This window comes from Malus sylvestris, chromosome 12 (genome assembly GCF_916048215.2).
Source record: "Malus sylvestris chromosome 12, drMalSylv7.2, whole genome shotgun sequence".
Lineage (NCBI taxonomy): Eukaryota > Viridiplantae > Streptophyta > Magnoliopsida > Rosales > Rosaceae > Malus > Malus sylvestris.
The window spans coordinates 16,719,657-16,745,451 of NC_062271.1; the positions used below are offsets into that span (position 1 = coordinate 16,719,657).

The 25,795-nt window shown below is 34.4% G+C and overlaps 1 protein-coding gene across 1 annotated transcript; it reads right to left on the reverse strand.

Moving 5' to 3' along the window:
* Nucleotides 1-1,846: 1,846 nt before the first annotated feature.
* Nucleotides 1,847-4,542, reverse strand: LOC126594420 (probable xyloglucan endotransglucosylase/hydrolase protein 32). The gene is made up of 4 exons (XM_050260726.1): nt 4,198-4,542; nt 3,990-4,090; nt 3,463-3,680; nt 1,847-2,468 (listed from the first exon to the last, which is right to left on the reverse strand). Exons 1-4 carry the CDS (start codon nt 4,388-4,390, stop codon nt 2,102-2,104), a joined length of 879 nt encoding a protein of 292 aa, XP_050116683.1. The 5' UTR covers nt 4,391-4,542; the 3' UTR covers nt 1,847-2,101.
* Nucleotides 4,543-25,795: the final 21,253 nt, after the last annotated feature.

A 25,795-nucleotide genomic window follows, 5' to 3' on the forward strand; every position in this document is an offset into this window, starting at 1 on the left:
ACAAAGTCTCGTGATACCATGTATTTCTCAACAGCCATTGCATTTTTTTCTTCATATACCTATGGCATGTGGGTGTCACAACTGTGTAAGAGTGAACATGATCTGTTTATGAGGCAATATGTGAAGATAAATGGTCCACTAGTATAATATGCAATGCCCACTAGAATTTATGTGGAGGGATGTATCAATATTTCTAAGCCCTTAATTTTATGTGAAGTAAGATGCAGAAGTCATGTCATTTTTTGTTAGCATATCATGTCAATTTCATGGAAATCAATATATTTTTGAGAACATCTTCTGTGCCAACAGAGATATAAACAATTATATCTTCGCTGGTAGAGAAATTCTTAATATTAACACATAAATTACTTGATAAGTGTTATAGATAAAAATGATTATATCTCCGCTTGTACAGAAATTCATCAATATTTAGAGCTGTACTTGAATCGCGTGAGCTAGGGCGATTGCTTATAGCATTTCTCATATATTTTTGTGATGGCCATTCTTATTTGGTTGTTTTTTATTATCCCATAATATCATATTCTTTAGTTTATCACTCCATAAGACAAATATCTTATCTCTGGCACACATCTAGTGCAAGACAGTTTCACATGTTTTGGTGGTAGTGGTAAGGGGATAAATATAGAGCCCCTCTGAAAATATCACAGCAGCCAGCTTAGTGCTTGCCGTAATGCTCTTTCAGTATTTCACATCTCACTGTGACTCCCATGTTTTTGGTTTCCGATTCTTTGCCTCAAGTGGCCTTCATATGAGTTCAGTTTATTTGATCCACACAGTTTAAAATTTGTTTTGGGAACTGTTTTCACACTGAATGTACCTGTTTGACGTTCTCTTATAGGAGTTGCATGGAATAGATTCACGGTCATATGACGTTTTGATCGAATAATATAATACTATGTATAAATTTTTCTCCACGCAACTAACGTAGGACAAAATTGGATTTATTTTAGGTGTAGAAAAATTATAAGGAGGAGGTGGCATTTAATAAAAAAAATAATTGGAGAAATGGAAATTCGAGGGTGAGTTGATTATTTGCCACAGCCATATCCTAAGTGAATGCTTTGGACATTTCATGTTGTTCGGATTAATATAGCTTTCTGTTTGGCGTGTAAGTTTTAGGCCCATTACATATGGATTCGAAGAAAACAACGAGATCTACAAGACTCATTGCTCAAAAATGAGACCAGTCGAAATTTGGTGAATTATATCGTTTAATTTGGGTTTTAATATTTTAAGATATTTTAAATATTTTGTTATTTGTTTAATTCCTTTTCTATTTGGATTCCTAGGGTTTCTAGGGTTAGGTAACATTATAAATAGGTTATGTTGGCCTTAGGTTTGTAATCTTTCATATTATTAATAAAAATTTGAGGACTTTTCTCAATTGTCTAGTGATTCAGAATTATATTCTAGAGTGATAGTTCGTTATTGCTTTTATCCATAATTTTCGTTGTGTCAACAATAACAATGATATATTGGACGGAAACGACGCGGTGCTCTTCAACCCTACCTTATGTCAATAACATTACAATATTAGACCGAAACCACGCGATGCCCTTCAACCCTACTATATATACTGCTCCTCTTTATGTGAATTAGCTCCGAGTTGAGAACATGACCAATCATAAAAGTGCCCCGAATTCTATGGCAATCATTAGGACACATAAAAAAATACAAAAAAAAAATAAAAATCTGCTCTCTTTTGCATTATTAGGAATAAAATAAAATAAAAAGCAAGTACATTGCACACACTTGCTCAAAACCCATGTCCTCCATTTTCATTTTTATTTTATTTGTTGTAATTGCCACCACTAGAAGAAAAAAATGGAAACATAAAACGTAGACCAAATGTTCCATAATAAAAAAGGGCACACAAACTTTCTTTTTGAAGCCTTGAATGATCAGATTTCCTTGCCACATGATTTTGGCAAGTAATGACCCATCTCAAGGCAGTTTCACACACAATTTTCTTTCTTTTTAAATAAAAAAACCATAAAATTAAAAAAGAGGATGCACTTAAGTGAAGTGAAAAATATGAGGGAACTCCCAATCTGTGAAGCATATATGACAATCATCAGTTTTAGCCCCAACACTCAGGTGTTTTGGAATGGTCCCTCTTGGGGTCCCTGCAATAGTCATATACCAAATGGTTGGTTTGAACCCATCTCATGGTCCTGTACTGCTGTCGGGTCAGCCCGCCGGACCGAAAGGGAGAGGCGGACACTGGGCGGCACCATGCCGGGGAATAGGCGGAGCAACCGCTGGCTTTGAAATTGGTATACTTGGCAACAAATGGTTGATATCTGTAATCTGCCTTGTATTTTCCATCTTCAGTTGCCCAAGATGAGGCATCCCAAATTGAACCATAAACCCACATTGGCCTTAAGGGAAATGTTGCAACACTTTTCCTAGCATACCTCCTTATGGGCACATCATCAACCAAAAATCTGTACCAAAAATTAATTTGGTATTAACTTAAACATAAGATAATTAAACCCAGCAACAAGGTAACATCACAGTTCTTGTTTGGAATAATATGACTGTTAATTACTATTCCGAATATATTTTATTATTAGCTTAATTAGTGGCCAGTAAGAGGAACCAATGGCTTTGTACTATTAGATTTAGTTTTTTTTTTTTTTGAACTTTAACGAAAAGCTTCTGGTACTATTCACTTTAATTAAAAATCATATTTTTACACTAAAAAGTCAATCCTGGTATTATTTATTTTACCCTTTATTTTGTCTTTAACGTTAAAACTCAAAGTTTTCAAGCTCCTTTCATTAGTTTTTTTTTTTTCCTTCACTTTTTTTTGTCAAAGTTTTTATAAAGACTAAAATTGGAGGAAACTTTTTCTTTCGCCAATGACATCCCTTTCACGGTACTTAACATATTTGAATACGGGGCCTTCAAACTAACATAATTGAGGATAACGAATAACTTATTTATCACATGACAAGAGAACAACATACACAAAAATGATATACAACAGTTACATAAAAGTTTTACTCTTAAGATTGTATATATACCAACAATGATAAAAATTTGAACTTGAGAACAAGAAAAAGTCCACGCTAACTGATCAACTAGGTTAACTGATCGGGTCTTACTTCTTACGTTGCTTACAAGTTTGTACATGCATATTGGTCTCTTTTTATAATTTATATTTACTGCTGTCAAATCACTTGGATTTTCCTTAATTTTAGAGATAAAGTAAGAAATGATTTGGCATAGTCATATTATTGTTTCAACTTTAAAATTATCATTAAAGCTTTTCAGTGTAATATGATGAATACGAACCCTGCCCTTAATTACAGAAGGCTTCTTTCCTGAATTTTCTGGTAAAAGTTTATTCAGATTAACAATTCTAAGTCATTCTTTGATTTCAAGTTTGTTCCGATTAACAATTCTTACTCTTTGATTTCAAGTTAGAAAACTTACATTATCTCCTTGGGACTCCATAATATAGCATAGTGATGGAAATTCTTAGTGGGATCAAACCACAAGTGAAACTTCATCTCCCTGCCAATAATTCTTCCATCCCCACTTCCTCTGATGTAAACATTGGTCTGCAAAGTATAAGGCTTCCCAAATGTTGTCCCAAGAAACTCAATGTCCACTTCATCATGGTATCCTGGATGAGCTTCACTGTTTGAAAGCTGCAATAATACTATTTGATCAATTCACCAGGCATTTACTTAATCTAGAACACCCAATTTTGCTTAGAACTTGTAAAACCATTCTAACATATATTCGAAACTACGTTAATAAATAGGAGAAGGATTCAAATGGGGTGCAATTGGTTTTTTTGATAAAATGATATTCTAAACTACTCTAATATATAAAAGGAGGATTCGAAATGCGTGCAAAGGGTAGGATACACAAATGACATAACAAAGCTTCAATTCCTTAAATGGCAGAAAATATGCCCATCTGCATGCATGTTTGAGTACTTTAAATTTTCTCACATAGAAAGCTGTTATGACTCCTGCTGTGTAACCAGTTTGAAGCTTAATGGAGGCACCAAAGTAACCGGATCTAAATGGACGAACTGATTTGAACCCACTTCCTGTTCAGTAAAATGGACAAGAATTTAGACAAAATTATAAACAAATTCAATAGGTGCCCTGCTAATTCAGGAAGCAGTAAAATATGAAGTAAAAGTGGGTGTGAGACCTGTGGTGCTATCAAGCCAGACTGTTAATGCATTTTGGTCTAAGCTTTGATGCTGAGGACCCCAGAGAGTTTTGAATCCTTTATAAAAGCTCATAGACCTGAACTTAGAGCTTGGCCAGTAGCCAGGTGATGGTGGCCAGTCAGCATTGGTTGCAGGGACTAAAAGAATCAGGAGGAACAGGAAGATAGCCATGGATGGGGGGAGAGGAGGAGAAATGTATACAGAAAATAGAATAATTGGCCTCTGTACAAATGCAGTAGAGAGAGAGAGAGAGAGAGAGAGAGAGTGGGAGGGAGGGAGGTAGCTGAGGAAAACCAGGTGTAGATAGATGATGAGAGAGCATGGTAGTACAGCTTGATATAAATAGGAAGATTATTTTACATGAATTAACCATCCATATAAAGCTAAAACTTGGGAATGGTGGTCCACATTAGATGGCTATAGTAAGATTTTGGAATGTTAATAAAATAGGGTCAAAAGAGGTTATGTAACTTTGTTTGATATTAAATAGCGGCATGCTGTTAAAAATTTGGTTAAGTTGGACACTAAATGACACAAACCAAAATTATTGGAAATTAGACTATATATTGATTAAAGTTAAACATTGACGATATATTGATTAAATATTTGACGGCATACCATCAAATATTGACGACATAGGAGTCAAATACTGACAAATACTAAAAAATCATCATTTGAAGAATTATAATTTGTGAATTGGTCATTTTAGAAAATTATCCAAAACTAATTATAGTTAGACATCTTGAATTTCTAAGAATGCTACTCCAACAATCTCTAGCTAGTTTTAATTAACATCGCCTATTTGATTAATTGAATGAGATTAAATCATTTATGAAATAGAGAGAAAGAGAGGGCACATATTTGAGCAAAGTTGATTTCTCTCTCATGGCCAGCTACTATTCACAAAACAAATTAGACTCATGGATGACTCGTCTGCTAGAGGAGTGTTTTGAGGATCTAAATGAAAAATGATTTAAACTTATTTAATTAGTAGTGTGATGGAGAAAATACTTAATCACAAAAAGATAAAAGTAACAAGAAGTGAGAAATATTTGAAAGTACTCGGTATAATTTTCTTCTCCCACATCACAACTACTATCTTTCACACCATGAATGAGGAAACATGTTTACCTTTGGTTGCATGGTTGGAAAGCTGGGGCAAGAGGATGTGATGCAGAATGGGTAGATGGTTGTCTCTTAAATGTGCCCTTTTTCCCTCTGTCTCTGTTGGTGTATCTGTTGTTTTGTGATTCCACAAGAACTTAGGGCTTATGCGTGAAACTCTTTTATCCTCACAAAAAATATGAAAGCTACATCCAATTTATGTCTTTGCCCTTAAAGCAAACCCTGCTGGATTACCCCTTATTGTGTGTGTTTTTACCTTCTCTTCTGTTTTCTCTTGCCAGGAGTGTCAGCTTCATATGCAGTGGATAAATGTGAAACGTTTGATAGTTCAGCAGTAATACTTAAAATCTTTCATATAATCTGAATATGCCCCTTTATTTTGTGAGAGAAATATGGCAACCTATTGTGATGTTGACATACTTAGAGTCCTCTGATAATTTAATTTTCAATTTTTGAAAATACTCAAAGCTCGTTTGATAACTACTTTGAGTTATAATTTTTCAAGAAAATGAAAATTGAAAATCAAAAAATGAAAACTACTATATTGAGTTTTAAAATTTGGCCTTGAGTTTTCACTTTTTGTTTTTTAGTTTTCATTTAAAAAAAATAAAAATAAAAACATGAGGTAGTTACCAAACAATTTTTTAGTATAAAAAAAAATGAAAATGAAATGGTTATCAAATGACCCCTTAATTAACTAGCGTTTTTTTTTTTTTCAGTGAAACTATGTGAGAGTTGTACGGTTTGAACTGTTGTGTTGTATTCTTCTCTCAAGGAGAAAATATATATATGCAAGTACAAGGATGTTTGGTACATTGAATTTCTATGATGAGAACATTGAATCCTTATTCTAGGTACATTGATTCAAGGCAACATACATTAAACTCTTATGGTATATTGACTCACGCCAACATACACTGAATCCCTATGTTACATTTGTTAGAATATGAGTATGAAACTAAATATTTTAGCCAGTTGTAGTGTTTCAATTGCCATAGAAAAGTATTGCTAGAAGGTTTAAAACTATCGTAATTCCTGTAAGATTGTCATTCAGATATGATTTGGATTCATAGTTGGTACCTATTGTGATTCTAATAGGAGAATGATTAGGATTGATCTATTATAAATAGTGGTTACTGCTCTCACAAAATACATAGGAGAATGATTAGGATTGATCTATTATAAATAGTGGTTACTGCTCTCACAAAATACATGCTCAACATTGAATTAAGACCTGTTGTTAGTTTGAGTACTTTTGGTTTTACAAGAGAGGAGAATGTGCATTGTTTAGAAGTCTGGTTTGGCTTATTCTTCTACTACTTTTACGAGTTAGTTTGTTATTGCGTTTATCGAATTGTGATTTTAATACTCGTATAAATTTGTGGTTCATGAGCTTAATCTTTTAACTTATGTTTTTTTATAAGTTTAGTCTTACAACATTGACTCACGCCAACACTCATTCTCAAGCTAGTGCGTAGATGTCGCCTAAGCCTAACTTGTCAAGCGACTCATGAAACACTTATGTGGACATTGCATGTCTTAAAACATTTGTTAGCTATTTTCTGTCCTCACGAATGTAATGTTTACTAACTCAATATCCTGCTTCTCCTTGATAAAATGTCGACCCACTGCAACATGTTTAGTTTGATCATGTTGTACCAGATTATTGGCTATCTCTTGTGTTGCTTTATTATCACAATTTAAAAACTTAGGCTCATTGGGCTTGAAATCTATCTCCATGAGTAAAATTCAAAGCTGCAAGAGTTCACAAATACTATGTGCCATCTCTTTATACTTGGCTTTCGCAGAGGATTGAGCCACAACATTTTGCTTTTTACTTCTCCAGGTCATAAGATTTCGGCTACAAATGTGAAGTACCCTAATGTAGACTGCCGATCAGTAATATTTCCAGCCCAACCTGTATTAATATATCCATTTACCTCCATATGTCCATATTACTTGAAAATTAAACCTTTCGCAGGAGCTCATATTAGATAACTCAAAATACGCATCACTACTGTCATGTGGTCTTCACTTGAAGCGTGCATAAATTCACTCACTACACTTACAGAGTAAGCAATATCAGGCCTTGTAAGTGATAAGTATATTAGTGTTCCCACTAACCTCTAATATCGATCCTTATTAGTTGGGACTTGATCTTGGTAAATTGAAAGGTGATGATTTTGCACAATGGGTGTATACGCCGATTTGCATACCAACATACCAATTTTGCACAAAAGATCCAGTACATACTTACGTTGTGGTAAGTATATACGTTCTTGAGAGTGAGCAACCTCAATTCCCAGGAAATATTTAAGTCCCACTACATCTTTCATCTAAAACTGGGAAGACATATATCCGTGTAGTTGTTTAATCTCATTCATGTCATTACCTGTAACAATCATACCATCTACTTATATATTACACAATGTCACTTTACCATCCTTCCATTTGATGAACAAAGTATGGTCCAAATTTCCCTGTCAATACCTATATCTCTTCATAGATTGAATAAATCTTCCAAACCATGTTCTAGGTGACTACTAGCCATATAAAGCTTTTTAAAGTCTGCATACATTTTTAGGAATAAAGCATGCCATACCCATGTAGGTGATCCATATATGCCTCATTCTCCAAATCTCCATTTAAGGAAGCATTTTTTACATCATACTGTCTCAGGGCCAATCAAGGTAAAAGCTAGAGCTAACAATACTCGATTGATAGCAAACGTTTTCTGATAGTCGACACCAAATATTTGTGCATATCCCTTGGCCACTGATCTTGCCTTGTATCGATCAATCATCCTGTCCTCCTTGTGCTTAATTGTAAACATCTATTTACATCATACCAGTCTCTATCCTTTTGGAAACGAAACAACCTTCAATGTATCATTCTTTTGTAAAGCCTCAATCCCAGTTTGCATTTCCTTTGTTCACTTTGGAACCTTTAGAGCTTCTTCCATCCTTGTTGGTATTTTAATTTCCTCCATCTGTTTCACTAATGCACAATATGCTGGTAAAAATCAATGAGTAGATACATACTTTGCAATTGAATATCGTACATTTCCTTTTAAAGAGTACCTGTTAGAAGGATTTTCACAATTCTGTCGTAGAGGCAACTGATAAGCATGCTCAACAACATCAGTATTAGATCATGTACTAGGTTTCAAAATACTTATGTCGGGGTATGCATGGAATCGTTATTGTGTACAAATTTGTAGGAAAAATTGCCTCACAATTTGGTTTGATGCCCGACAACATGCGATTATTTTTTATTAGTAGGTTATTGTTGATAAGTAGCTTAATGATGTTCAATAGCTACATGCTGATCAGACAACTTATGTTTGGTGGCTGCTTGTTGGTTAAACAACCGTTGTTCGATGGCTTTCTACTGATTAGACAGCTGCTGTTGGGTGGTTGCCTGCTGATCTGCAATCGGCTGCTGTTGGGTAATTGTTTCTTTGAACCCCGTCATCGTATACAAATCAATCATTCATAAATTGTCTCCCCTAAAAGACATAAATGAGTTCATCAAAAGAAGAAAAAAATCTCGTATTTTGAGACTGTGACATCTAGAGTGGCATAGAGTCCACGGGATGAAGGATGATAGTACTGGAGCCTTTTTTGTGGTGGAGCAAAGCCCCAACAAAAAAAAATACATTTTGTTGCAAAGGTCAAGCTTGGAACGCTGATTCTTGTGAAGGTGAACATACGACACACAACAAATAATAAATGGGGTAAGGTTGAAAGAAGATGGCAAAGACACATGATTTGCTAATACCGCCAGAGAAGTGCGAAAATCAAGCACTTTGGAGGGTATTTGATTAATAACTTCAATGAGAAGTGCCCTTGCCATCTCAAGAACATGTTGATTTTTTCGTTCAACCACCCCATTATGTTGAGGTGCTTAAGGACAAGTGGTTTTGTGCAGGATGCCTTGCTTTTGGAAAAATTTAGACAATTCAGGATTAACATACTACCCCTATTATCAGAGTGAAACAATTTAATAAGAAGCGAAAACTAAGTCCGAACCATCTGATGAATCCTTAACAATTATAGAAACATTGCTTTTGTGTTTCATTGTATAGAGCCAAGTCATCCTAGTATAATCTTCCACAAATAACACAAACCATTGAATTCCTTATTACAAAGTTGAAACTAGGGAGGGACTCCACACATTAGAATGCACTAATTCGAATAGAATAGTATGTTTAGTGGAACTCAATGGATAAAAGGTTCGATGATCTTTGCTAAAGTACATACATGACACCCTAGTTCAGAATCTGAAATACCAGTAAAAACATGACGTAACCAACTTTCGTAAATAGCTAAATAAGGTACGCCCAAGTCGTTGATGCCATAACAAAATCTTCTTAATCTTGTACCATTCCCATTACGTACTTGATTCACTCTGCCAGGAGCCACATCATCAGCATAATACAACGGCCTTCTCTTAGTATCACGCCTAATTATAGCTCAAGTCCAGATATGCTGAAGTAAGCAAAAAAAAAAAAAAAAAAAAAAAAAACATTTTTACGATACAATCCAGCTGTTCAGTAGCTTGACCGCTTGATAAAAGATGATTTGATAATGCAAGGATAAGAAAGGTATTGTGCATAAAGATGGGGTAAGTGCATTTGAACCTGCCCCTGTTACTGAGATAACACCTCTATTGGCAATGATGACACTCTCTTTTGGATAAGGAATCATAAATTGAAAGAGAGACTTGTCATAGGTCATGTGGTCAGTAGACCTGAAATCAATAATCTAATTGGAGTCACGATCTTTAGACACAATTAAGAGTTTTCTCGAATTTTCTAAATCATCTCGATCATTAGAGATATATACCTGATCAACAAGAGATAATATTATCTTCTCTAACGTGGTTGCGGCATATTGATGCGGTAGGCTTAGGTTTAAGATTCTCAATAGACCTGGCAGTTTCTGACACGACACGAAAATAACGGGTTTCGGGTCAACAATATTATAACTTATCGGATCATTATCGAGTGACCCGTTAAGAACCCGTTAATAACGGGTATACACACGGGTAACCGTTTCGACCTGTTAAGAAAAAAATTATTTTGATAATTTTAAAGTTTAATTACTAAAAGATTTATTATAAAATACAATAGCCATATTAATATATACAATATATTCTATATTAAATATATAGTTTTGTATTATTATTCTATATAAGTTTAAAAAAAAAGTTTGTCATTATTTATTTTTATTATGAGAGTTCCTTATTATCATTACTAGGATAATTTTTACTTAACATGTTGTTGTCCAAAATTAAAATAAACTAATATAGTATTTGTATAGGCAAGAATTAAGAAGACATACATACAAGTATGAAAAATGTGAAAGAATATATAAACACTAGTGATTCATCATTGTTCCTCCATGAGTAGATAATGGTTACACTTAAATTATCGTTTAGATTTTTAAAATCCTCCAAACCTTCATGAATAATGTTTTTTATTTGAGGAAAAAATTAATAAAATTAATAATAATTATTGTAGAAGTGTAAAAAATGTAAAAAAAATATACAATCACTTATAGTGACAAACTTTACAACTTTCATGAAGGGGTCAACTTCGAAATCCAACACTATAATTCATAAACCTTAAATTTATATTCAACCGTCGATTGCCATTTATGTTTTATTCTTCTTACTGAATTTCATTTTTAAAATTTTCTTTTTTAAAAATATGATCATCTAGTGGATGTAAGAAGATGAACGGTTCAGATCTTTGATATCATGTTTCGATATTTACGGTTAACTGAAATATGAGTCGATGTCATATAGTTTGTAAAAACTTTATAAACATCAAGCAATATTTTCACAAACCGTAAAACTTTGAATATAATATCAACGATCCAAACCGTTCATCTTCCTGCATCCTCTAATCAAGCTTTCAAAAACGAAAATCTGAAAAAACAAAATTTGATGAGAACAATGAAGTGTAAATGTAAACAACAATCAACGGTTAAATTTTGATCTATGATTTATATGATTATAGTGGCGAATTTCAAAGTTAAGCTCTTCATGAAAGTTGTAAAACTTGTCATTATGAGCGTTTCTATATATTTTTTTACACTTCTACATTAATTAAAAAACTATTAAAGACTTTAGGTAAGTGAAAATATACTTAAAAGAAAAATGCGTTTTTATGTTTTGGATGTGACAATATGGTATGTATATACTTATTTAGTATTATGTTTTTCATTTGATTATTTATTGGTTTAAAATATATTTTCCATAACAGGTAATGGGTCGGGTCATATTATCTGTTAATATTATCAGGTCGATTTCGGGTTGAGTCATTTTACCCGTTTATTTTAACGAGTGTTACACGACACGACCCGTTAAGATATAGGGTATGACACGAAAACGACACGAACACGGAAAACACGATACAAATGCCATGTCTAATTCTCCGTGCCGATTGTCAAGAACAAGTTGCATGGCAAAGGTTATGATTTTTATGCTGCTTAAAAACACAAAGCGGCACCGAGTAAATTTTGGTTTTGGGTATGATTGATTGTCCAAAACACAAGACAATCAACAAGTTTAGGGGGTTGGCGGCCAAGAAAGCTACACGGCAAGAATAGGTTTTTTGGGTTTAGAGTTCTTTTTTAGGAAGAGACAAACTGAAACCTGCTCTGATACAAAGATAAAAGTGTAAAACTATATGAGAGTTTTACGATTTGAATTATTGTGTTGTATTCTTCTCTCAAGGAGGAAATATATATACAAATACAAAGATATTTGGTACATTGAATTCCTATTATATATTGACTCATGCCAACATACATTGAATCTCTATGGTATATTGACTCACACCAACAAGTTTTAGAAACTGCGCTAAAATTTCATTTTGGCCAACTTCATAATGTGAACAAATATGATGGGAATTGTTCCATTACTACACACTAAATTCTTAAAAATTGTAAGAGTGACATAATGGCATTTTTATCAAATAACTAAAAAATAAATAGTTCGAATCAGTGAACAAATTACAAGTTAAATTCAACGGGTGATTAGTAATAACATGCATATATGCCTGGCCTTTACCTCACTGGTTCAGAGTTTTTATATTATTATTTTTTGTTATTTAGTAATTAAGTCTAAATGAATTGGAAATAGAAAATGGTAAGATGCCAAAATTTCAGTAGTTTTTTTAAATAATGACATAACCCAGAAAATAAATGATACTATAGAAGCATCCTGCTCATTATTGGCCTGCATGGGGTTTTAATTTTTTTTTAAAATTCAAATTCTTTTTTTTTTTTTTTTTGACAAGATCTTTTTCTTTTCTTTTAGTCTGAATGCACTGGGATGGACTTGGAGCCTGTGAAGTTCATCAGTGTAGTGGGGGGCATGGGGGGTATGCAAGATGGGACCCGTGCGCGATTAGATTATAAAGCATATATCGATTGATTTGGACTCGTGAAAAGAAATATTGTACGGTTATTCATATTTTATTCAAATGTTGATTAACAACTGAAAGAGCTAACTATATTTTACGGATTTGGATTCTCTGTGAGACAACTGGTCGGAATCCTTCTGATTAATGTTCGTGGACAATAATAATTGTAGCAGTTGGATACAAATTCAACGGTCCAAGAACATTGGTCAGAGGATCCCAACCAATTGCCTCGGAGAAGATCCAAATCCATATTTTACCGTCTTAATTGATAAAAAAGTGCGAGCAACTGTAAACCATGGTTAATTAACGAATTACCGTAGTTATCCTTATTTCATCACCCTTAGCTGCTTGTCCAAAATTGTCCGTATATTATTGCATCCAAACAAAGGTTATATACCCATTTATTCCAAAAAATAACCCTTGTGAACGGGTACTACGTATTTTAGTCATGCCTAAAATTAACTAGAACTGAAGGGACGTTAAAATTTGTTAATTGATCATTTAATGACTAATACTTAACTGAATTAGAAGGCTGCATGCATATTGCAATACCATTCTGGTATGCTAGCTAGCTAATCCCATTCTGGTATGCATATTGTCACATTCCATACTAACAAATCCAAACGAATAACAAACCTAAATCCTGGAGTAATTTACATGGGATGAGTCACTAGCACTATGATATCCTGGTTTTTTTTTTTTTGGTTATTTGATGTCCTGGTTCAATAATGCAATGTTTTATAGAGAAAAACTTATATATGTAATTATTTCTTTAGACTGGAACACCATGATGACTATGATCTCGTTTTATGTAAATCTTTTTCCTAAACCTAACAGAAAGACGTGATCCTGTCAATTATAAAAGTCTATGTGAAAACATTCTCATTATAAAATTTTGTTACAAGCTAATCTATACCCTGGCCCTCACCTTCTTATACACCTTAATGAAATGGGATTATAAATTTCTTAACACCAATGCACATTTTCTTTTGTTTTGAGAAAACAGCATGGATCAATTCAGTCAATAATGCCCTTGGATTTAGGGTCGGGAAAGGATGAAATTAGTAGAAATTCAAACAGAAACTGCAGCAGCAATATTAAAACATAATGCTAGACAAGAATGTTGGAATCCTTTATTGCTGGATGGTGGCCAATAAGCTTTAGATCCACTTACCATTAAAGACGTCGATCTTCTTTCACCATACATGTATATATATACACACTACATACTTTGAAAATTTAGATGCTGACCAACCCAACAATATATCTTCCTTGTCTTACATAATACAAAGACCTTTTAGAAGCATCCCACAAAATCAAACACTGCTTGATTCTGTGGACCAACTCACAAAAATGCAAATGCTAAAGATCTGAAATGTCTAATTTTTTATCGACTGTTAGTTCTGATCTCCCAGAAAAATAGTACAGAGTGCTGGAAGCCAGCCACATAATTTGAAACTTCAAAGACGAATATGTGGGCTGATGGGCACAATTCAATAACAACATTAATTTTGATTAAGCACCAATGTTTTGTTTTTCGTGTTTATTTTTTGTTTTTTTTATAGAAAACTTCATTTTAATCCTTGGCAAATATGACTTTAGATTAAAACCATGAGTAAGATCAAAATCTAATTCTAGTCCCTTAATACATTAATAACCTCATTTACTAATTATATTTTGATTTTTTAATTATTTCTCTTTTTCTTCGTATAATTTTTAATGTATTAATTTTATTTCATTATAATTATAAATTTCATTTCATTTATCGTAATATATTTTGTTGTAAAATTTAGATAAACTAATTTTTGTTATACAATATATTTCGATGTACTTTGTCTTCTTCATTTAGGCACATTAAATTCATTATAATACATTTCGGTGCATAGATTTAGGTACACACATTTTGGTACATACATTTTGATACAAACATTTAGGTACATTAATTCAATATAATACATTTCGGTACTAACATTTCAGTGCATACATTTCAGTATACACATTTAGGTACATTAATTTAATATAATACATTTTGGTGCATATATTTCCGTACATACATTTCGGTACACAAATTTCGGTACTAACATTTAAGTACATTAATTGAGTCTTTCAAGTTTGAAGAATGTTAAATAAAATTAATAAATTAAAAAACTCTTTTTTGGTAAAAAATAAATTAAAATTTATATATTAATAAATTTAAATATTTAATGGGAGACATTAAATAAAATGCACATGAATTATTTTGAATTAAGGACACATTATTTTAAATTTCAATCTTCTTGAATGATTAAAGTTAAAAAATTCTTTTATTTATTTTTTTTTCAGTCAACAAATCTCAAAACTCATAAATTTCCAAAAAATCAACCTAATAATTTCACACACACAAATATTGGTTCTGTGCCCTATTGGATTCAAAATTCAATGGCCTCCCTGTCCCTTTATATGACCAAAAATAGGGCAAGTCCCCTAATCGGACTGTTGCACTATTTTGTCGGCGAAAGATGAAAAGCGGTGGGGTGGGGCTCACTTGACCGACAAGTAAAGAAAGCCATCTTGAAACTGGAATGTACATGTTTACGTACCTTTGTAATTAGGGTAAATCGGACATGCTTCCTTCTATAAGAAATTTAGGTCACGGGTCATGTCAATATCCATTAAAATAATTACTAGTTTAGAAGTCGAACCAAAGTAGATCGTGATTTACCAATTATCATGCAAAAATCTTGGCTTTTCTTGCTATTTGCTATTTTATATAGGGAATTTTGCATAAGTACCATATGAACTTAAAAGCATGTGCTGTGGATGCAAATTTTCTCCTCCTCGATCTTGAATGATTTGCACCTACAAAACAACTAGCACATTAGGTTAAGGCCAAAAGCCTCATGCGCCCACGATGAATGGGGGGGGGCTTTGACCGAAGAACCTCCGATGCCAAAGTTAGAATTTTAGAGAGAAATAATGTTTAGAGTATTTGGGATTTTTTGTAAAAGAATTGGAATGAGTGTTTGGTGAAAATGAGAGCCTATTTATAGGGCTAGGGTTCTTGATTTAATATGATTTTGGGAGTTATGTGATTAATTGACTAATTAATTTGGCAAAATAGGATTATTACCAAATGAATTAGCTAACTAATGGGATGAATAAGCAAAGTATGGCCAATTCCTTTTCTAGCAATAGATGGCCGGCCATTTAGTGCATATTTGGGATATTTGATGGTAATTGGGATTTTATGAAATAATTAGCTAATAATTCCCTATTTATCTTAGCTAATTATTATCATAAAAGGGAAATATATGGTAGAAAAGGTAGGAAATAAAAGGAGATGGCCGGTTCCTTTGGGGGAGTGGGTAACCGGCCAAAAGAGGTATTTTTTGGGTGTGATTGGTGATTTAATTGGTTGATTAATGAATTTAGGAATTAATTCATTAATTAGCCAATTAATCTCTATTTATATGGAACAATTTATAGGTTATGAAGTAATTACCTAAAATGAGGATGGATGAGATAATTTGAAATTGGTTACCTTTTTTTGGAGCATTTTTAACTTGGTTGAGGATGATTGTCTACTGCTCGCGCGTAGAAACTTGGTACGCCTCAAGGGTATTTTTGTCATTTTTACCTAAACATCCACGTGTCGCCTTGTGATTATTTTTGGCTCCACATGTGCGTAAATACCATCTGAACTTTCAATTGTAGTTTTTTACCACCTGAATTCTCTTAGTTGTTGAAATCTACCACATATCATTACTTTCCATCTATTTTGTCGTTAAAGCATGTTATTTGTGGGGGTATTTTTGTTAATTAACTTCATATGACTGGTTAGAATAAAATAGCTCGTAAATAAAACTGTCCAAGTCAATATGACGCCAAAATTGGATGCATAAGTCAAACCCCCAATTTTGTAAAAAATTACTAGATTTTTGCATAAATTCATTGAGTATGCTATAGTTATGATTGCATAGTCCTAAAACATTTTACTTGCAGGATGGCAAGCCAATTGATGAACAACGTCGGGCTTTCAACTGTGCAAATTAGGGGACAACCTGTGAACCAAAATTCTGGTTGCTGCTCTTCTTAGAGGGGGTAAAATAATTGGTGCGGTGGAGAAATGATGACTATCCTGAGTTGTTCGTGGCATATAAAACTAGTTTTTTTTTTCTTTTCATAATGATGGATTCATAATTTTGGTAATTCCATAAAGTTTAAAAACAACATAAATCACCCATAGTAAACTTATGCTTCATCAACTATAACAAATAAGTTCTAGGAAATTAGGCATATACTAAATACCAAAACTTGTGCTTCATCAAACATAGTTGTTTTCCTTTATCTCCATGAAACCCTTCATATCTTGCTACAACAAAGACCCTCCCTCCGGGTGCTGGTTTATCAGTTTCTTACATATAAAGTGATTTGAGGAAATTTAGAAGGTTAATTGACGAAAATGCCCCCACAAGTGATATGTTTTAACAACAAAATGGATGGAAAGTAACGGTAGGTGGTAGATTCCAACAATTGATAAAGTTCAAGTGGTAAAAATACAAAATTGAAAGTTTAGGTGGTATTTACGCACATACTTTCAAGTTGAGGTGGTGTTTGTGCAAAATTATCTATATATATATGCCTTTAACATTTTTGTATATTAGCTTGAAGAAAAAGTACTCAATATCCACAATATAATAGTATTATCGACGAATCCCGTACCTAATTACATGCATGCTTTGATTGTATGTTATTAAACCCGATCACACGATTATTAGAAAGGACGAAATCAAGGTAATGATAAGTTCGATTTCTTTTTTTTTTAACAATGGTTTGTACGAAGTATAAGTTGTTACTAAGTCTAAAAAGGCTCTTTTTTTTAAATTTTTTTAATTTTTTAATTTAAAAAATGTGGCCATGCCACTACTCGGCTTGAATGAACTTGAGCAGAAGACGAATGAGAAATACTATACAGTAAACATTCAACCAATCTAAGTTCTGGGTTTAAAATGGTCAATATATTTTGGTGCTCCAATATACTGGAACTTAAAGATCAAGAAATTAATCATTTCAATTAATTTTGTAGACTCGAACAAACTGAAACTTGAAACTGAAAAAAAGCTTCCAAGATGTTGGATGCGGGTTTGTTAGGCTCAGACGTCTGGTGGCATGGCCCACGATTTTTGACTCGAGCAACAAAAGTAAGTGATAAACTAATGAAAATGGTTTGAAAACTTTGAGTTTTAAAGATAATGACAAAATAAAGGGTAAAGTGAATAGTACCAAGATTGACTTTTTAGTGTTAAAATGTGGTTTTTCGTTAAAATGAACAGTACCAGAAGCTTTTCGTTAAAGTTCCCTAAATATAATGAATGTTAGAGGTACAAACACTATTTGAAACGTGAGATCAACTTACTTATATGAATACTAACATCTTAACGACTATATGATAACATTTTCGTTTTATTTTCTAAAAGAATCCAAGTAGTGTTCTAAATATTTGTGCATCAAAAGCCTAACTAGAGAATAATATTGCAAAATAATCGAGAATAATATTGCAAAATAATCGAGAAGAACTATAAAATAACATGCAAAAGTGTACATAAATAATCAAAGACCTCTTATTTATTTATTTTTTTATTTTTTTATTTTTTAGTACATCGATAGTTTTAAGAGAATGGAGAGTTCAGTAAAGTCACATAATGAGTAGTCTAATTTGGTATCGAATTTGTCATCCACGAGATGTGAATCTATAACTTCTCATTTTCAAATGAAAAGAAATACCACTAGATCGTAATACTGAATGACAACGAGAGCTCATTAAACAAGAATAATTCATAATTGTGTAGAAGTGGTGAAATGAAAGTATGAAACGTTAAGCATTAAAATAATAATTAATATAGGATCCGATGGCAATGTTGAAAATATAAAAACGCTCAATTACTCATCTCAACGATCTCTTTAATTTTTTTTTGGGTTTATATTTTACACTAAAGGAAGAAAGAATTTAGTTAAGCACACAATGGACAATTTAGTTTAATATTGAATTTATCATTTACGATATTCGGACATAAAACTTTTCAAGTATAAATGAAAAAAAATATTACTAAACTATAATAATCAGTTGCAATGATCTTCTTAATTAGATGCTCAAATTCTCAATACAGCATCGTATGATTGGACAATTGTGCATTGGACATGCATGCTTTTGTTCTGCCGACACTTCGATAGGCTTTTGAAGGAGACACCATACAAGCCTACGTCGTGAGAGCTAGCTCCAAAATAAGGCATAGACAAAGATATATAATATAATAAATGTCATAAAAGTGGATGACCCACTTAAAGAAATATGAACCGCCCATAAATTCGGATTCTCGTCGGATGTTCTTTGTACTGACAGTCTCGTGTAGGATGTGTTATTTTACGGTATTTGGCCTTATCAAAGAACTATATAGTTTCCTATATAAAGTCCTATTAGGTCGTAGAGAAAGCATAATGAAGAATACCAATGAGTCATATACCAAGAATAAAGAGGAAAGAAAATAGTAAAAGTTAGTATTCATATTATTTCAGATAATGAAATAGATTATTATTATTGTCCAATAACGTAGACACACTTGTCGAATTTTATAAATATTGTGTTTTATTTATTTTATATTTTACTGCACACCTATGATCGATTTCACAACAATATAAATTTGTTATTCAAACTCAATATTTCTCTTTTTAAATCCAACTTTAATCTTTTATGATTTTTAATCAATAAATCAACTATCATTTCAATAGAAAACAATTTATAATTTTTTTAGTTTGAAAACCCAGTTTTACCCTACATATAAAGTGGGTTTAGAAAGAAAAAGCCATAAAAACAGGCCATTAGTGAAAAGTGACATGCCCTGCCCGATTACCCCATCCACACCCCTCCAAAGAAAACACCTCCTCCCTCCAATCCCGATTGCGGAAACCATTTGTCATTCCTATTGAATGATTTAATTTCACTGAGTTTGAAACTCAAATTTGTTTAATTAAAAAAATAGTTGATTTTTTTCTGAAAACGAATAGTGAAGAAATAGGATTCTCATTGATCTAGTTTTTAGTGGTTAAAATAAAACAAATTGGCTTAATTGGATCGATGATGTTTCTTAATTGATTTATCATTATGATGTTCTAGTATTGCTTCTATATAATGATCCCAATGAGATTTGGGCCTTTGGTCGTGGGTTGTAGGGGTGATGCATGTGGCGTAGATGTGGAAGGTAACTTTGGTTGAGTGTCCTTTTCTTTTCCATTTCTTTTATTTTTTCATTTTTAAACACATTTTTAATTTGGAATAAAACAAAGATTTTAAAGAACAAAAAATTAAAATAAAAAATTGGGTTTAGATAGAGAAAATTTGAGTCCCAATAATTTTTTTCTATATAATATTCAAATTGTTGCAGTAATATTCTAAATAGGAATATGAGTGTGTAAATCCTAGTGTATCTAGAGATATCTTGAAATATTCCTTTTAGTAGATATTATCCTATTAGAGTTGTAATCCTATTAGGGTAGGATTTAACATATCCTACTACTATAAATAAAGACACAATGAGGTGAAATACAACATACCTCATAATTAAATCTCTCTCTTCTTTCTCTTATTGCCGTCGGCCTCCCCCTCTTTATTCCCTTAATAGTTCAGTCCATTAGGACTACAACACGTTATCAAGTACAAAATCCAAAGGCTTTTATTTGTTTTCTGCTAATTAGGTACACTTAAAATAAAGTAAGATATTTGAAACGTCCACGAAACATGAAAACATTCCCCATGATGCATGAACCCCCTATATTTATATTTTCCTTCCGATATATATTGTATATGATTCATATATTTGTCAATACACACACACACACACACACACACGTTTCATGCATTACACATTTATTATTTGCTATGTGGAATTTATAAGTCGAAGCATATAAATAAATTAGAAGCAATTTAGGGTTTTTCAAATCTAGAGATGTAAAAAAAAACTTGGAAATATGTGGCATGGCTGCAGCTTGCCGCCGTTGGCACCATTGCTTAGAATCGCACTGGCCTGCAATCTAACTGCGTTAAGCACACAGCCAGAACAACGTCGTTGCGACGTCTGGACCATGACAGCAGCTCTTTGGGCTTTGCAGCGCCTATACGGACACCAGGCCATCGGCCTGCAGGCTCTTCAACCTAAAACTAGTAACTTCTAAGTTGCTGAGTTTTGTCCCGAGTCCCTAGCCCACACCTGCAACAAGCCTGTTGCTTGTTGGGCCTAACCCATGCCCAGGCCTGCCTCCAGCAAGCCCGCGTTGCTTTCTGGGCTTCGCCACCCTGTGGCTCAACTCGCCAGCAGCCTTTTATGCTGCTGGGCTCTACCTACCACGACCCAAAATCCAAAAGCCAACTTCCCTGCACCAACTTGCAAGCCAATCATAGGTTGGGCTTGCTTCCGTGCCTGTTTTTGGCCTAAACCAACAACTTTTGCTACTGTGCTCACCTAGACTACACGGCCTAAAGGCCTGCAGCCTTCCCACAACCCAATAGCCTGCAGCCATGCTCCAGGGCATGTCTTCACATCGCAGCTAGCCCACTTTTGGCTGGGCAGCGTTAATTTTTCAACCCAATGCCAATGTTTGGCATCCCCGCATTATCAATCATGCCCAAATATTTTCTTGGGGTAGTTTGGTTTACGCTAATTAATTCTAATTTAATTATCACTTGGTTTATCGCCAATTGAAGCTAATATGATTTGTCTGTCATTATTTTGCTTTCACGATCGATCTCGTTTGGTCCCAATCTATTGAATTAATTAAAAGTGACCAGCACTCCATTAATTTGATAATTAATCCAAAATTATTGACCTGAATACCACTTTTGGACATTAACGATTCAATAATTTACTTTTATACTTTGAATCGTTGACATCCTTTCATTGTCTCGAAACTCTCACACTTGAGTTCCCAAAACAACTCAAATTCACTACACTTCAGTCGGCATATTACATTCTGTGTTCTTACATGAACCTCTCCTTTATGAACTAATCGTTCATAAAACTATATTGAACCTGTAGTTTCATATTTAGTGCCTTTGAAACCTGAAGTTTTCATTCAAAACTTACCACATGAAACTCGTAGCTTTCATGTTTAAATGAAACCTATACATGTCTATAGAACCTGAATGTTCTACGATGTATGTCTATGGCTTTCCATATAACTAACCACATTTTTGTATCCTCTATTTTAGGGACATGTCGAACTTGAACAAGCTCGATTTCACCACTTTGGAAGTATATGGAAGAAACTACATGAAGTGGGTTCAAGACGTGAAGCTCCATCTCACTGCAAAGGGTATTAGAGCCATCATCGAGGAACTTATTGATGATGAACTCGTCGACGAAGCTGAGAAAGCTACTGCTATGATCTTCATTCGAAGGCACATCCATGATGCACTGCAGAACGAGTACCTCGTTGAGGAGGATCCACGCACCCTCTGGCCGATCGTTTCGATCACTAGAAAGACATTTACTTGCTAGAAGCAAGTCACGACTGGCAGCATTTACGCTTCTAAGACGCAGCGCTGCATTTGCGAAACTCCTAGCATAAATTATTAAGCTTAGGGCTCACCACTCTGATTATCCGATCAAGTCAATTCGACTGGATAATGCTAGAGAGTTTACGTCACAGACTTTTGACGATTAATGCATGTCTGTTGTGATTGATGTTGAACATCTTGTACCCCATGTTCATAACCAAAACAGCCTGGTAGAAGCTTTCATAAAATGCCTTCAATTGATAGCTCAGACTTTGGTTATGTGAACCAAATTGCCGGTATCTATCTGGGGCTATGCAATATTGCATGCAAATATGTTAGTTTGCCTGAAGCCCACCACTACCTAACCTCATTCACCGTTACAGTTGGTTATTGGATATGAGCCCGACGTCTAGCATTTACGTGTGCTTAGGTGCACAGTCTATGTGCCAATAACGCTGCCACTACGTACCAAAATGGGTCATCAAAGAAGAATGAGAATCTATGTCGGTTATGATTTGCCATCAATTATTCGCTACTTATATCCCTTGATAGGAAATCTCTTTACCACATGTTGCCAAATGCTTTTACTGATCTAGTAAAGGTAACGAGATCGCATATACCCAATACAAACGCACCTGCAAGGATCAACGTACATAAAGTTCGCTGTAATACCATTTTGGAAGGTCGAACCGTCCCCAAGGGCAGGGCAACGACACCTCCCATGCGGCATGGTACATTGAAGGCTAGCTAATAATTAGCTTTTACCCTGAAGCGTGGCAAACCCCTTGGTTCTAATGATTCACAACCTCGGAAGAGGAAAATGACACAAACTAGTGACCCTAGTTTGAATTCGACCATCGTTTACTCATATATTCCAACGCATGAGGTTATTCTAGATTACGATAATGTCTTAGATGAGACAAACCGGTCTTTCGTGAATTGTAAAAATTCAGTCTACTATGCAGTACTGAATGAGGTTTGGAATCAAAATGAGATGACCATCGACAATGCATTTGTGTACACAGTAGCTACTGACATCATGCTTGGCGATGACATTGGACCACGTTCCATTGATGAATGTCAACATATAACAGATTGGTCAAACTGGAAACAAGCAATCCAAGTCGAAACCGATTCGCTTGTGAAACGTAAGGTGTTTAGGCCCGTAGCTCATACTCCACCACATATGAAGCCCGTAGGCTACACATGGGTTTTAGTGTGGAAGCGTAATGAGAAGAATGAAATAGTGCGATACAAAGCACGTCTCGTAGTGTAAGGTTTCTTTCAACGCTCTGGGATTGATTACGAGGATAGGTATTCCTCTGTAATGGACGTCATAACGTTCCACTACCTTATCACTTTGGTAGTTTCAGAAAAACTGAATATGCAGCTTATGGACGTGGTAACCGCGTATGTCTATGGGGATTTAGATACGAAAATCTACATGAAGGTTCCAAAAGGACTTCCATTGACTAGTTCAAATAGTTCTAGACCACAGAACACTTTCTTGATTAGATTAAGGAGATCACTCTATGGATTGAAACAATCCAGACAGATGTGGTATAACCGTTTGAGTGAATATTTGACAAGTCAGGGTTATGTGAACAATGAACTATGCCCATGCGTGTTCATCAAGAAGTCATATTCTGGATTTGCGATCGTTGTAGTTTATGTCGACGACATGAACCTCATCGAAACTTCCGCATAGCTTGAGGAAATTGCAGTTCACTTGAAATTGGAATTTGAGATGAATGATCTTGGAAAAACTCGATATTGTCTTGGTCTGGTGATTAAACATTGTTCGGATGGAATCCTAGTACATCAATCGAACTACAACCAAAATGTGTTGTGATGTTTTAGTGAGGATAAAGCGAAGCATTCGAGTACTCCTATGGTTATTCAGACTCTAGGTACTAAATAAGATCCTTTATTTCCCAAAGAGGATGAGGAAGAGATTATGGAGCCTGAAGTTCCATACCTAAGTGTAATTGGTGCTTTATTGTACTTGACTCAATGCACTAGACTCGACATCTGCTTCGTTGTTAATCTTTTGGCTAGATATAACAATGCACCTACACACAGACACTGAAATGGTGTTAAAGACATTTTTTGCTACCTCAAGGGTATGACAGATTTGGGCTTGTTCTACACCCATGAATCCTCGAGATTCGAGTTAATTCTTGTCTTGTTGGTTACGCAGATGTTGGTTATCTGTCTGACCCACATAGGACACGTTCTCAAATGGGCTATGTCTTTACTGTTAGAGACACTTGTAGATATCGACATCGAAATTTCGGTGAAATTCACCTATCACACAAATTTTACACTTAGCATATGACTCAATGAAAAATCGAAAATTATCAGAAAAGTCATCAAATAGGACACGTGTCAACACCTGGCAGAAATGATTTATTTCATCTGATTATTTAAATCCAAAAATTAAGTTTTGGAATTCTATAAATAGGAAGCCAAGGCATTCATTTTCATTTACCAATTCACATCACACCAAAACCTTGAAGCTTTGAAACTCTAAAGCTCCCAAGCAAATCCTGGAGGATCAAGAAAGCTCTCTTCGTTCTTCATCAAATCCTCTTTCAAGATCAAGCCCCAACAGCCCTTGAAAAACTTCCACCAAATCCTCCTTCAAGATCAAGCCCCAATGACCCTTGAAGAACTTCCACCAATTCAAGATTAACCCCTTACGGCCCCTTGAAGAAAGCGTTCATCGTTCATTATAAGATCGAGCCTCGAAGGCCTTGGGATCAACATCACAATCCATAAATCTACACATTACGAAGATCAAATCAGAGGCTAAATTTGTAGAATAAATTGTAACCCCCAAATCATTAATACAAATATTATTTTGTACGCGTGCTCTTGTCTCATTCATTGTAAGAATATTCGTGTTTACAAATTTGGCACGCTTGGTGGGACTATCTCTACCTTTCATATCTGTCTTCAAATCCGTAAAAAGTACAAATGTCATCAAAGAAGGTTCAAGCTGTTCCTGCAACCAATACAAAGAATAAGAACATCATCACCGTAAGTGGTGACACTTCGGGCATCACAACCTGAAGCAAGGCAATAGCTCTCTCTGTCGCGACTTCCACCCCTGCATTAACTTTGCCGAGGGAATAAGAGCACTCGAGGCATGAGCCTGTGATCACCCTGGCCTCGCTAAGGGCGTCAATGGAAGAATGTCCGAAGAAGTACTCTGAGTCCCTACTCTCGACGACGATTGAAGTAACAGCTTATCCATGCAATTCATGACCATAGGAGCGACTTCAATTGAGGAACAACTGGCTCAAATGAATGAAGCGATCGCAAAACTCACATGGACTGTGGATGAGAAAGACCTGGAAATCGTCACACTTACCAACCAACTAAAAGCACAGTGCGATGTGAAAGTTGACCTAAAGGTTGATCCAGTAAAGAAAGAAGTCGACGAAGAAGAGGAGCCTCCGGCAGAGAAAATCGAAGAGAAGCTGGA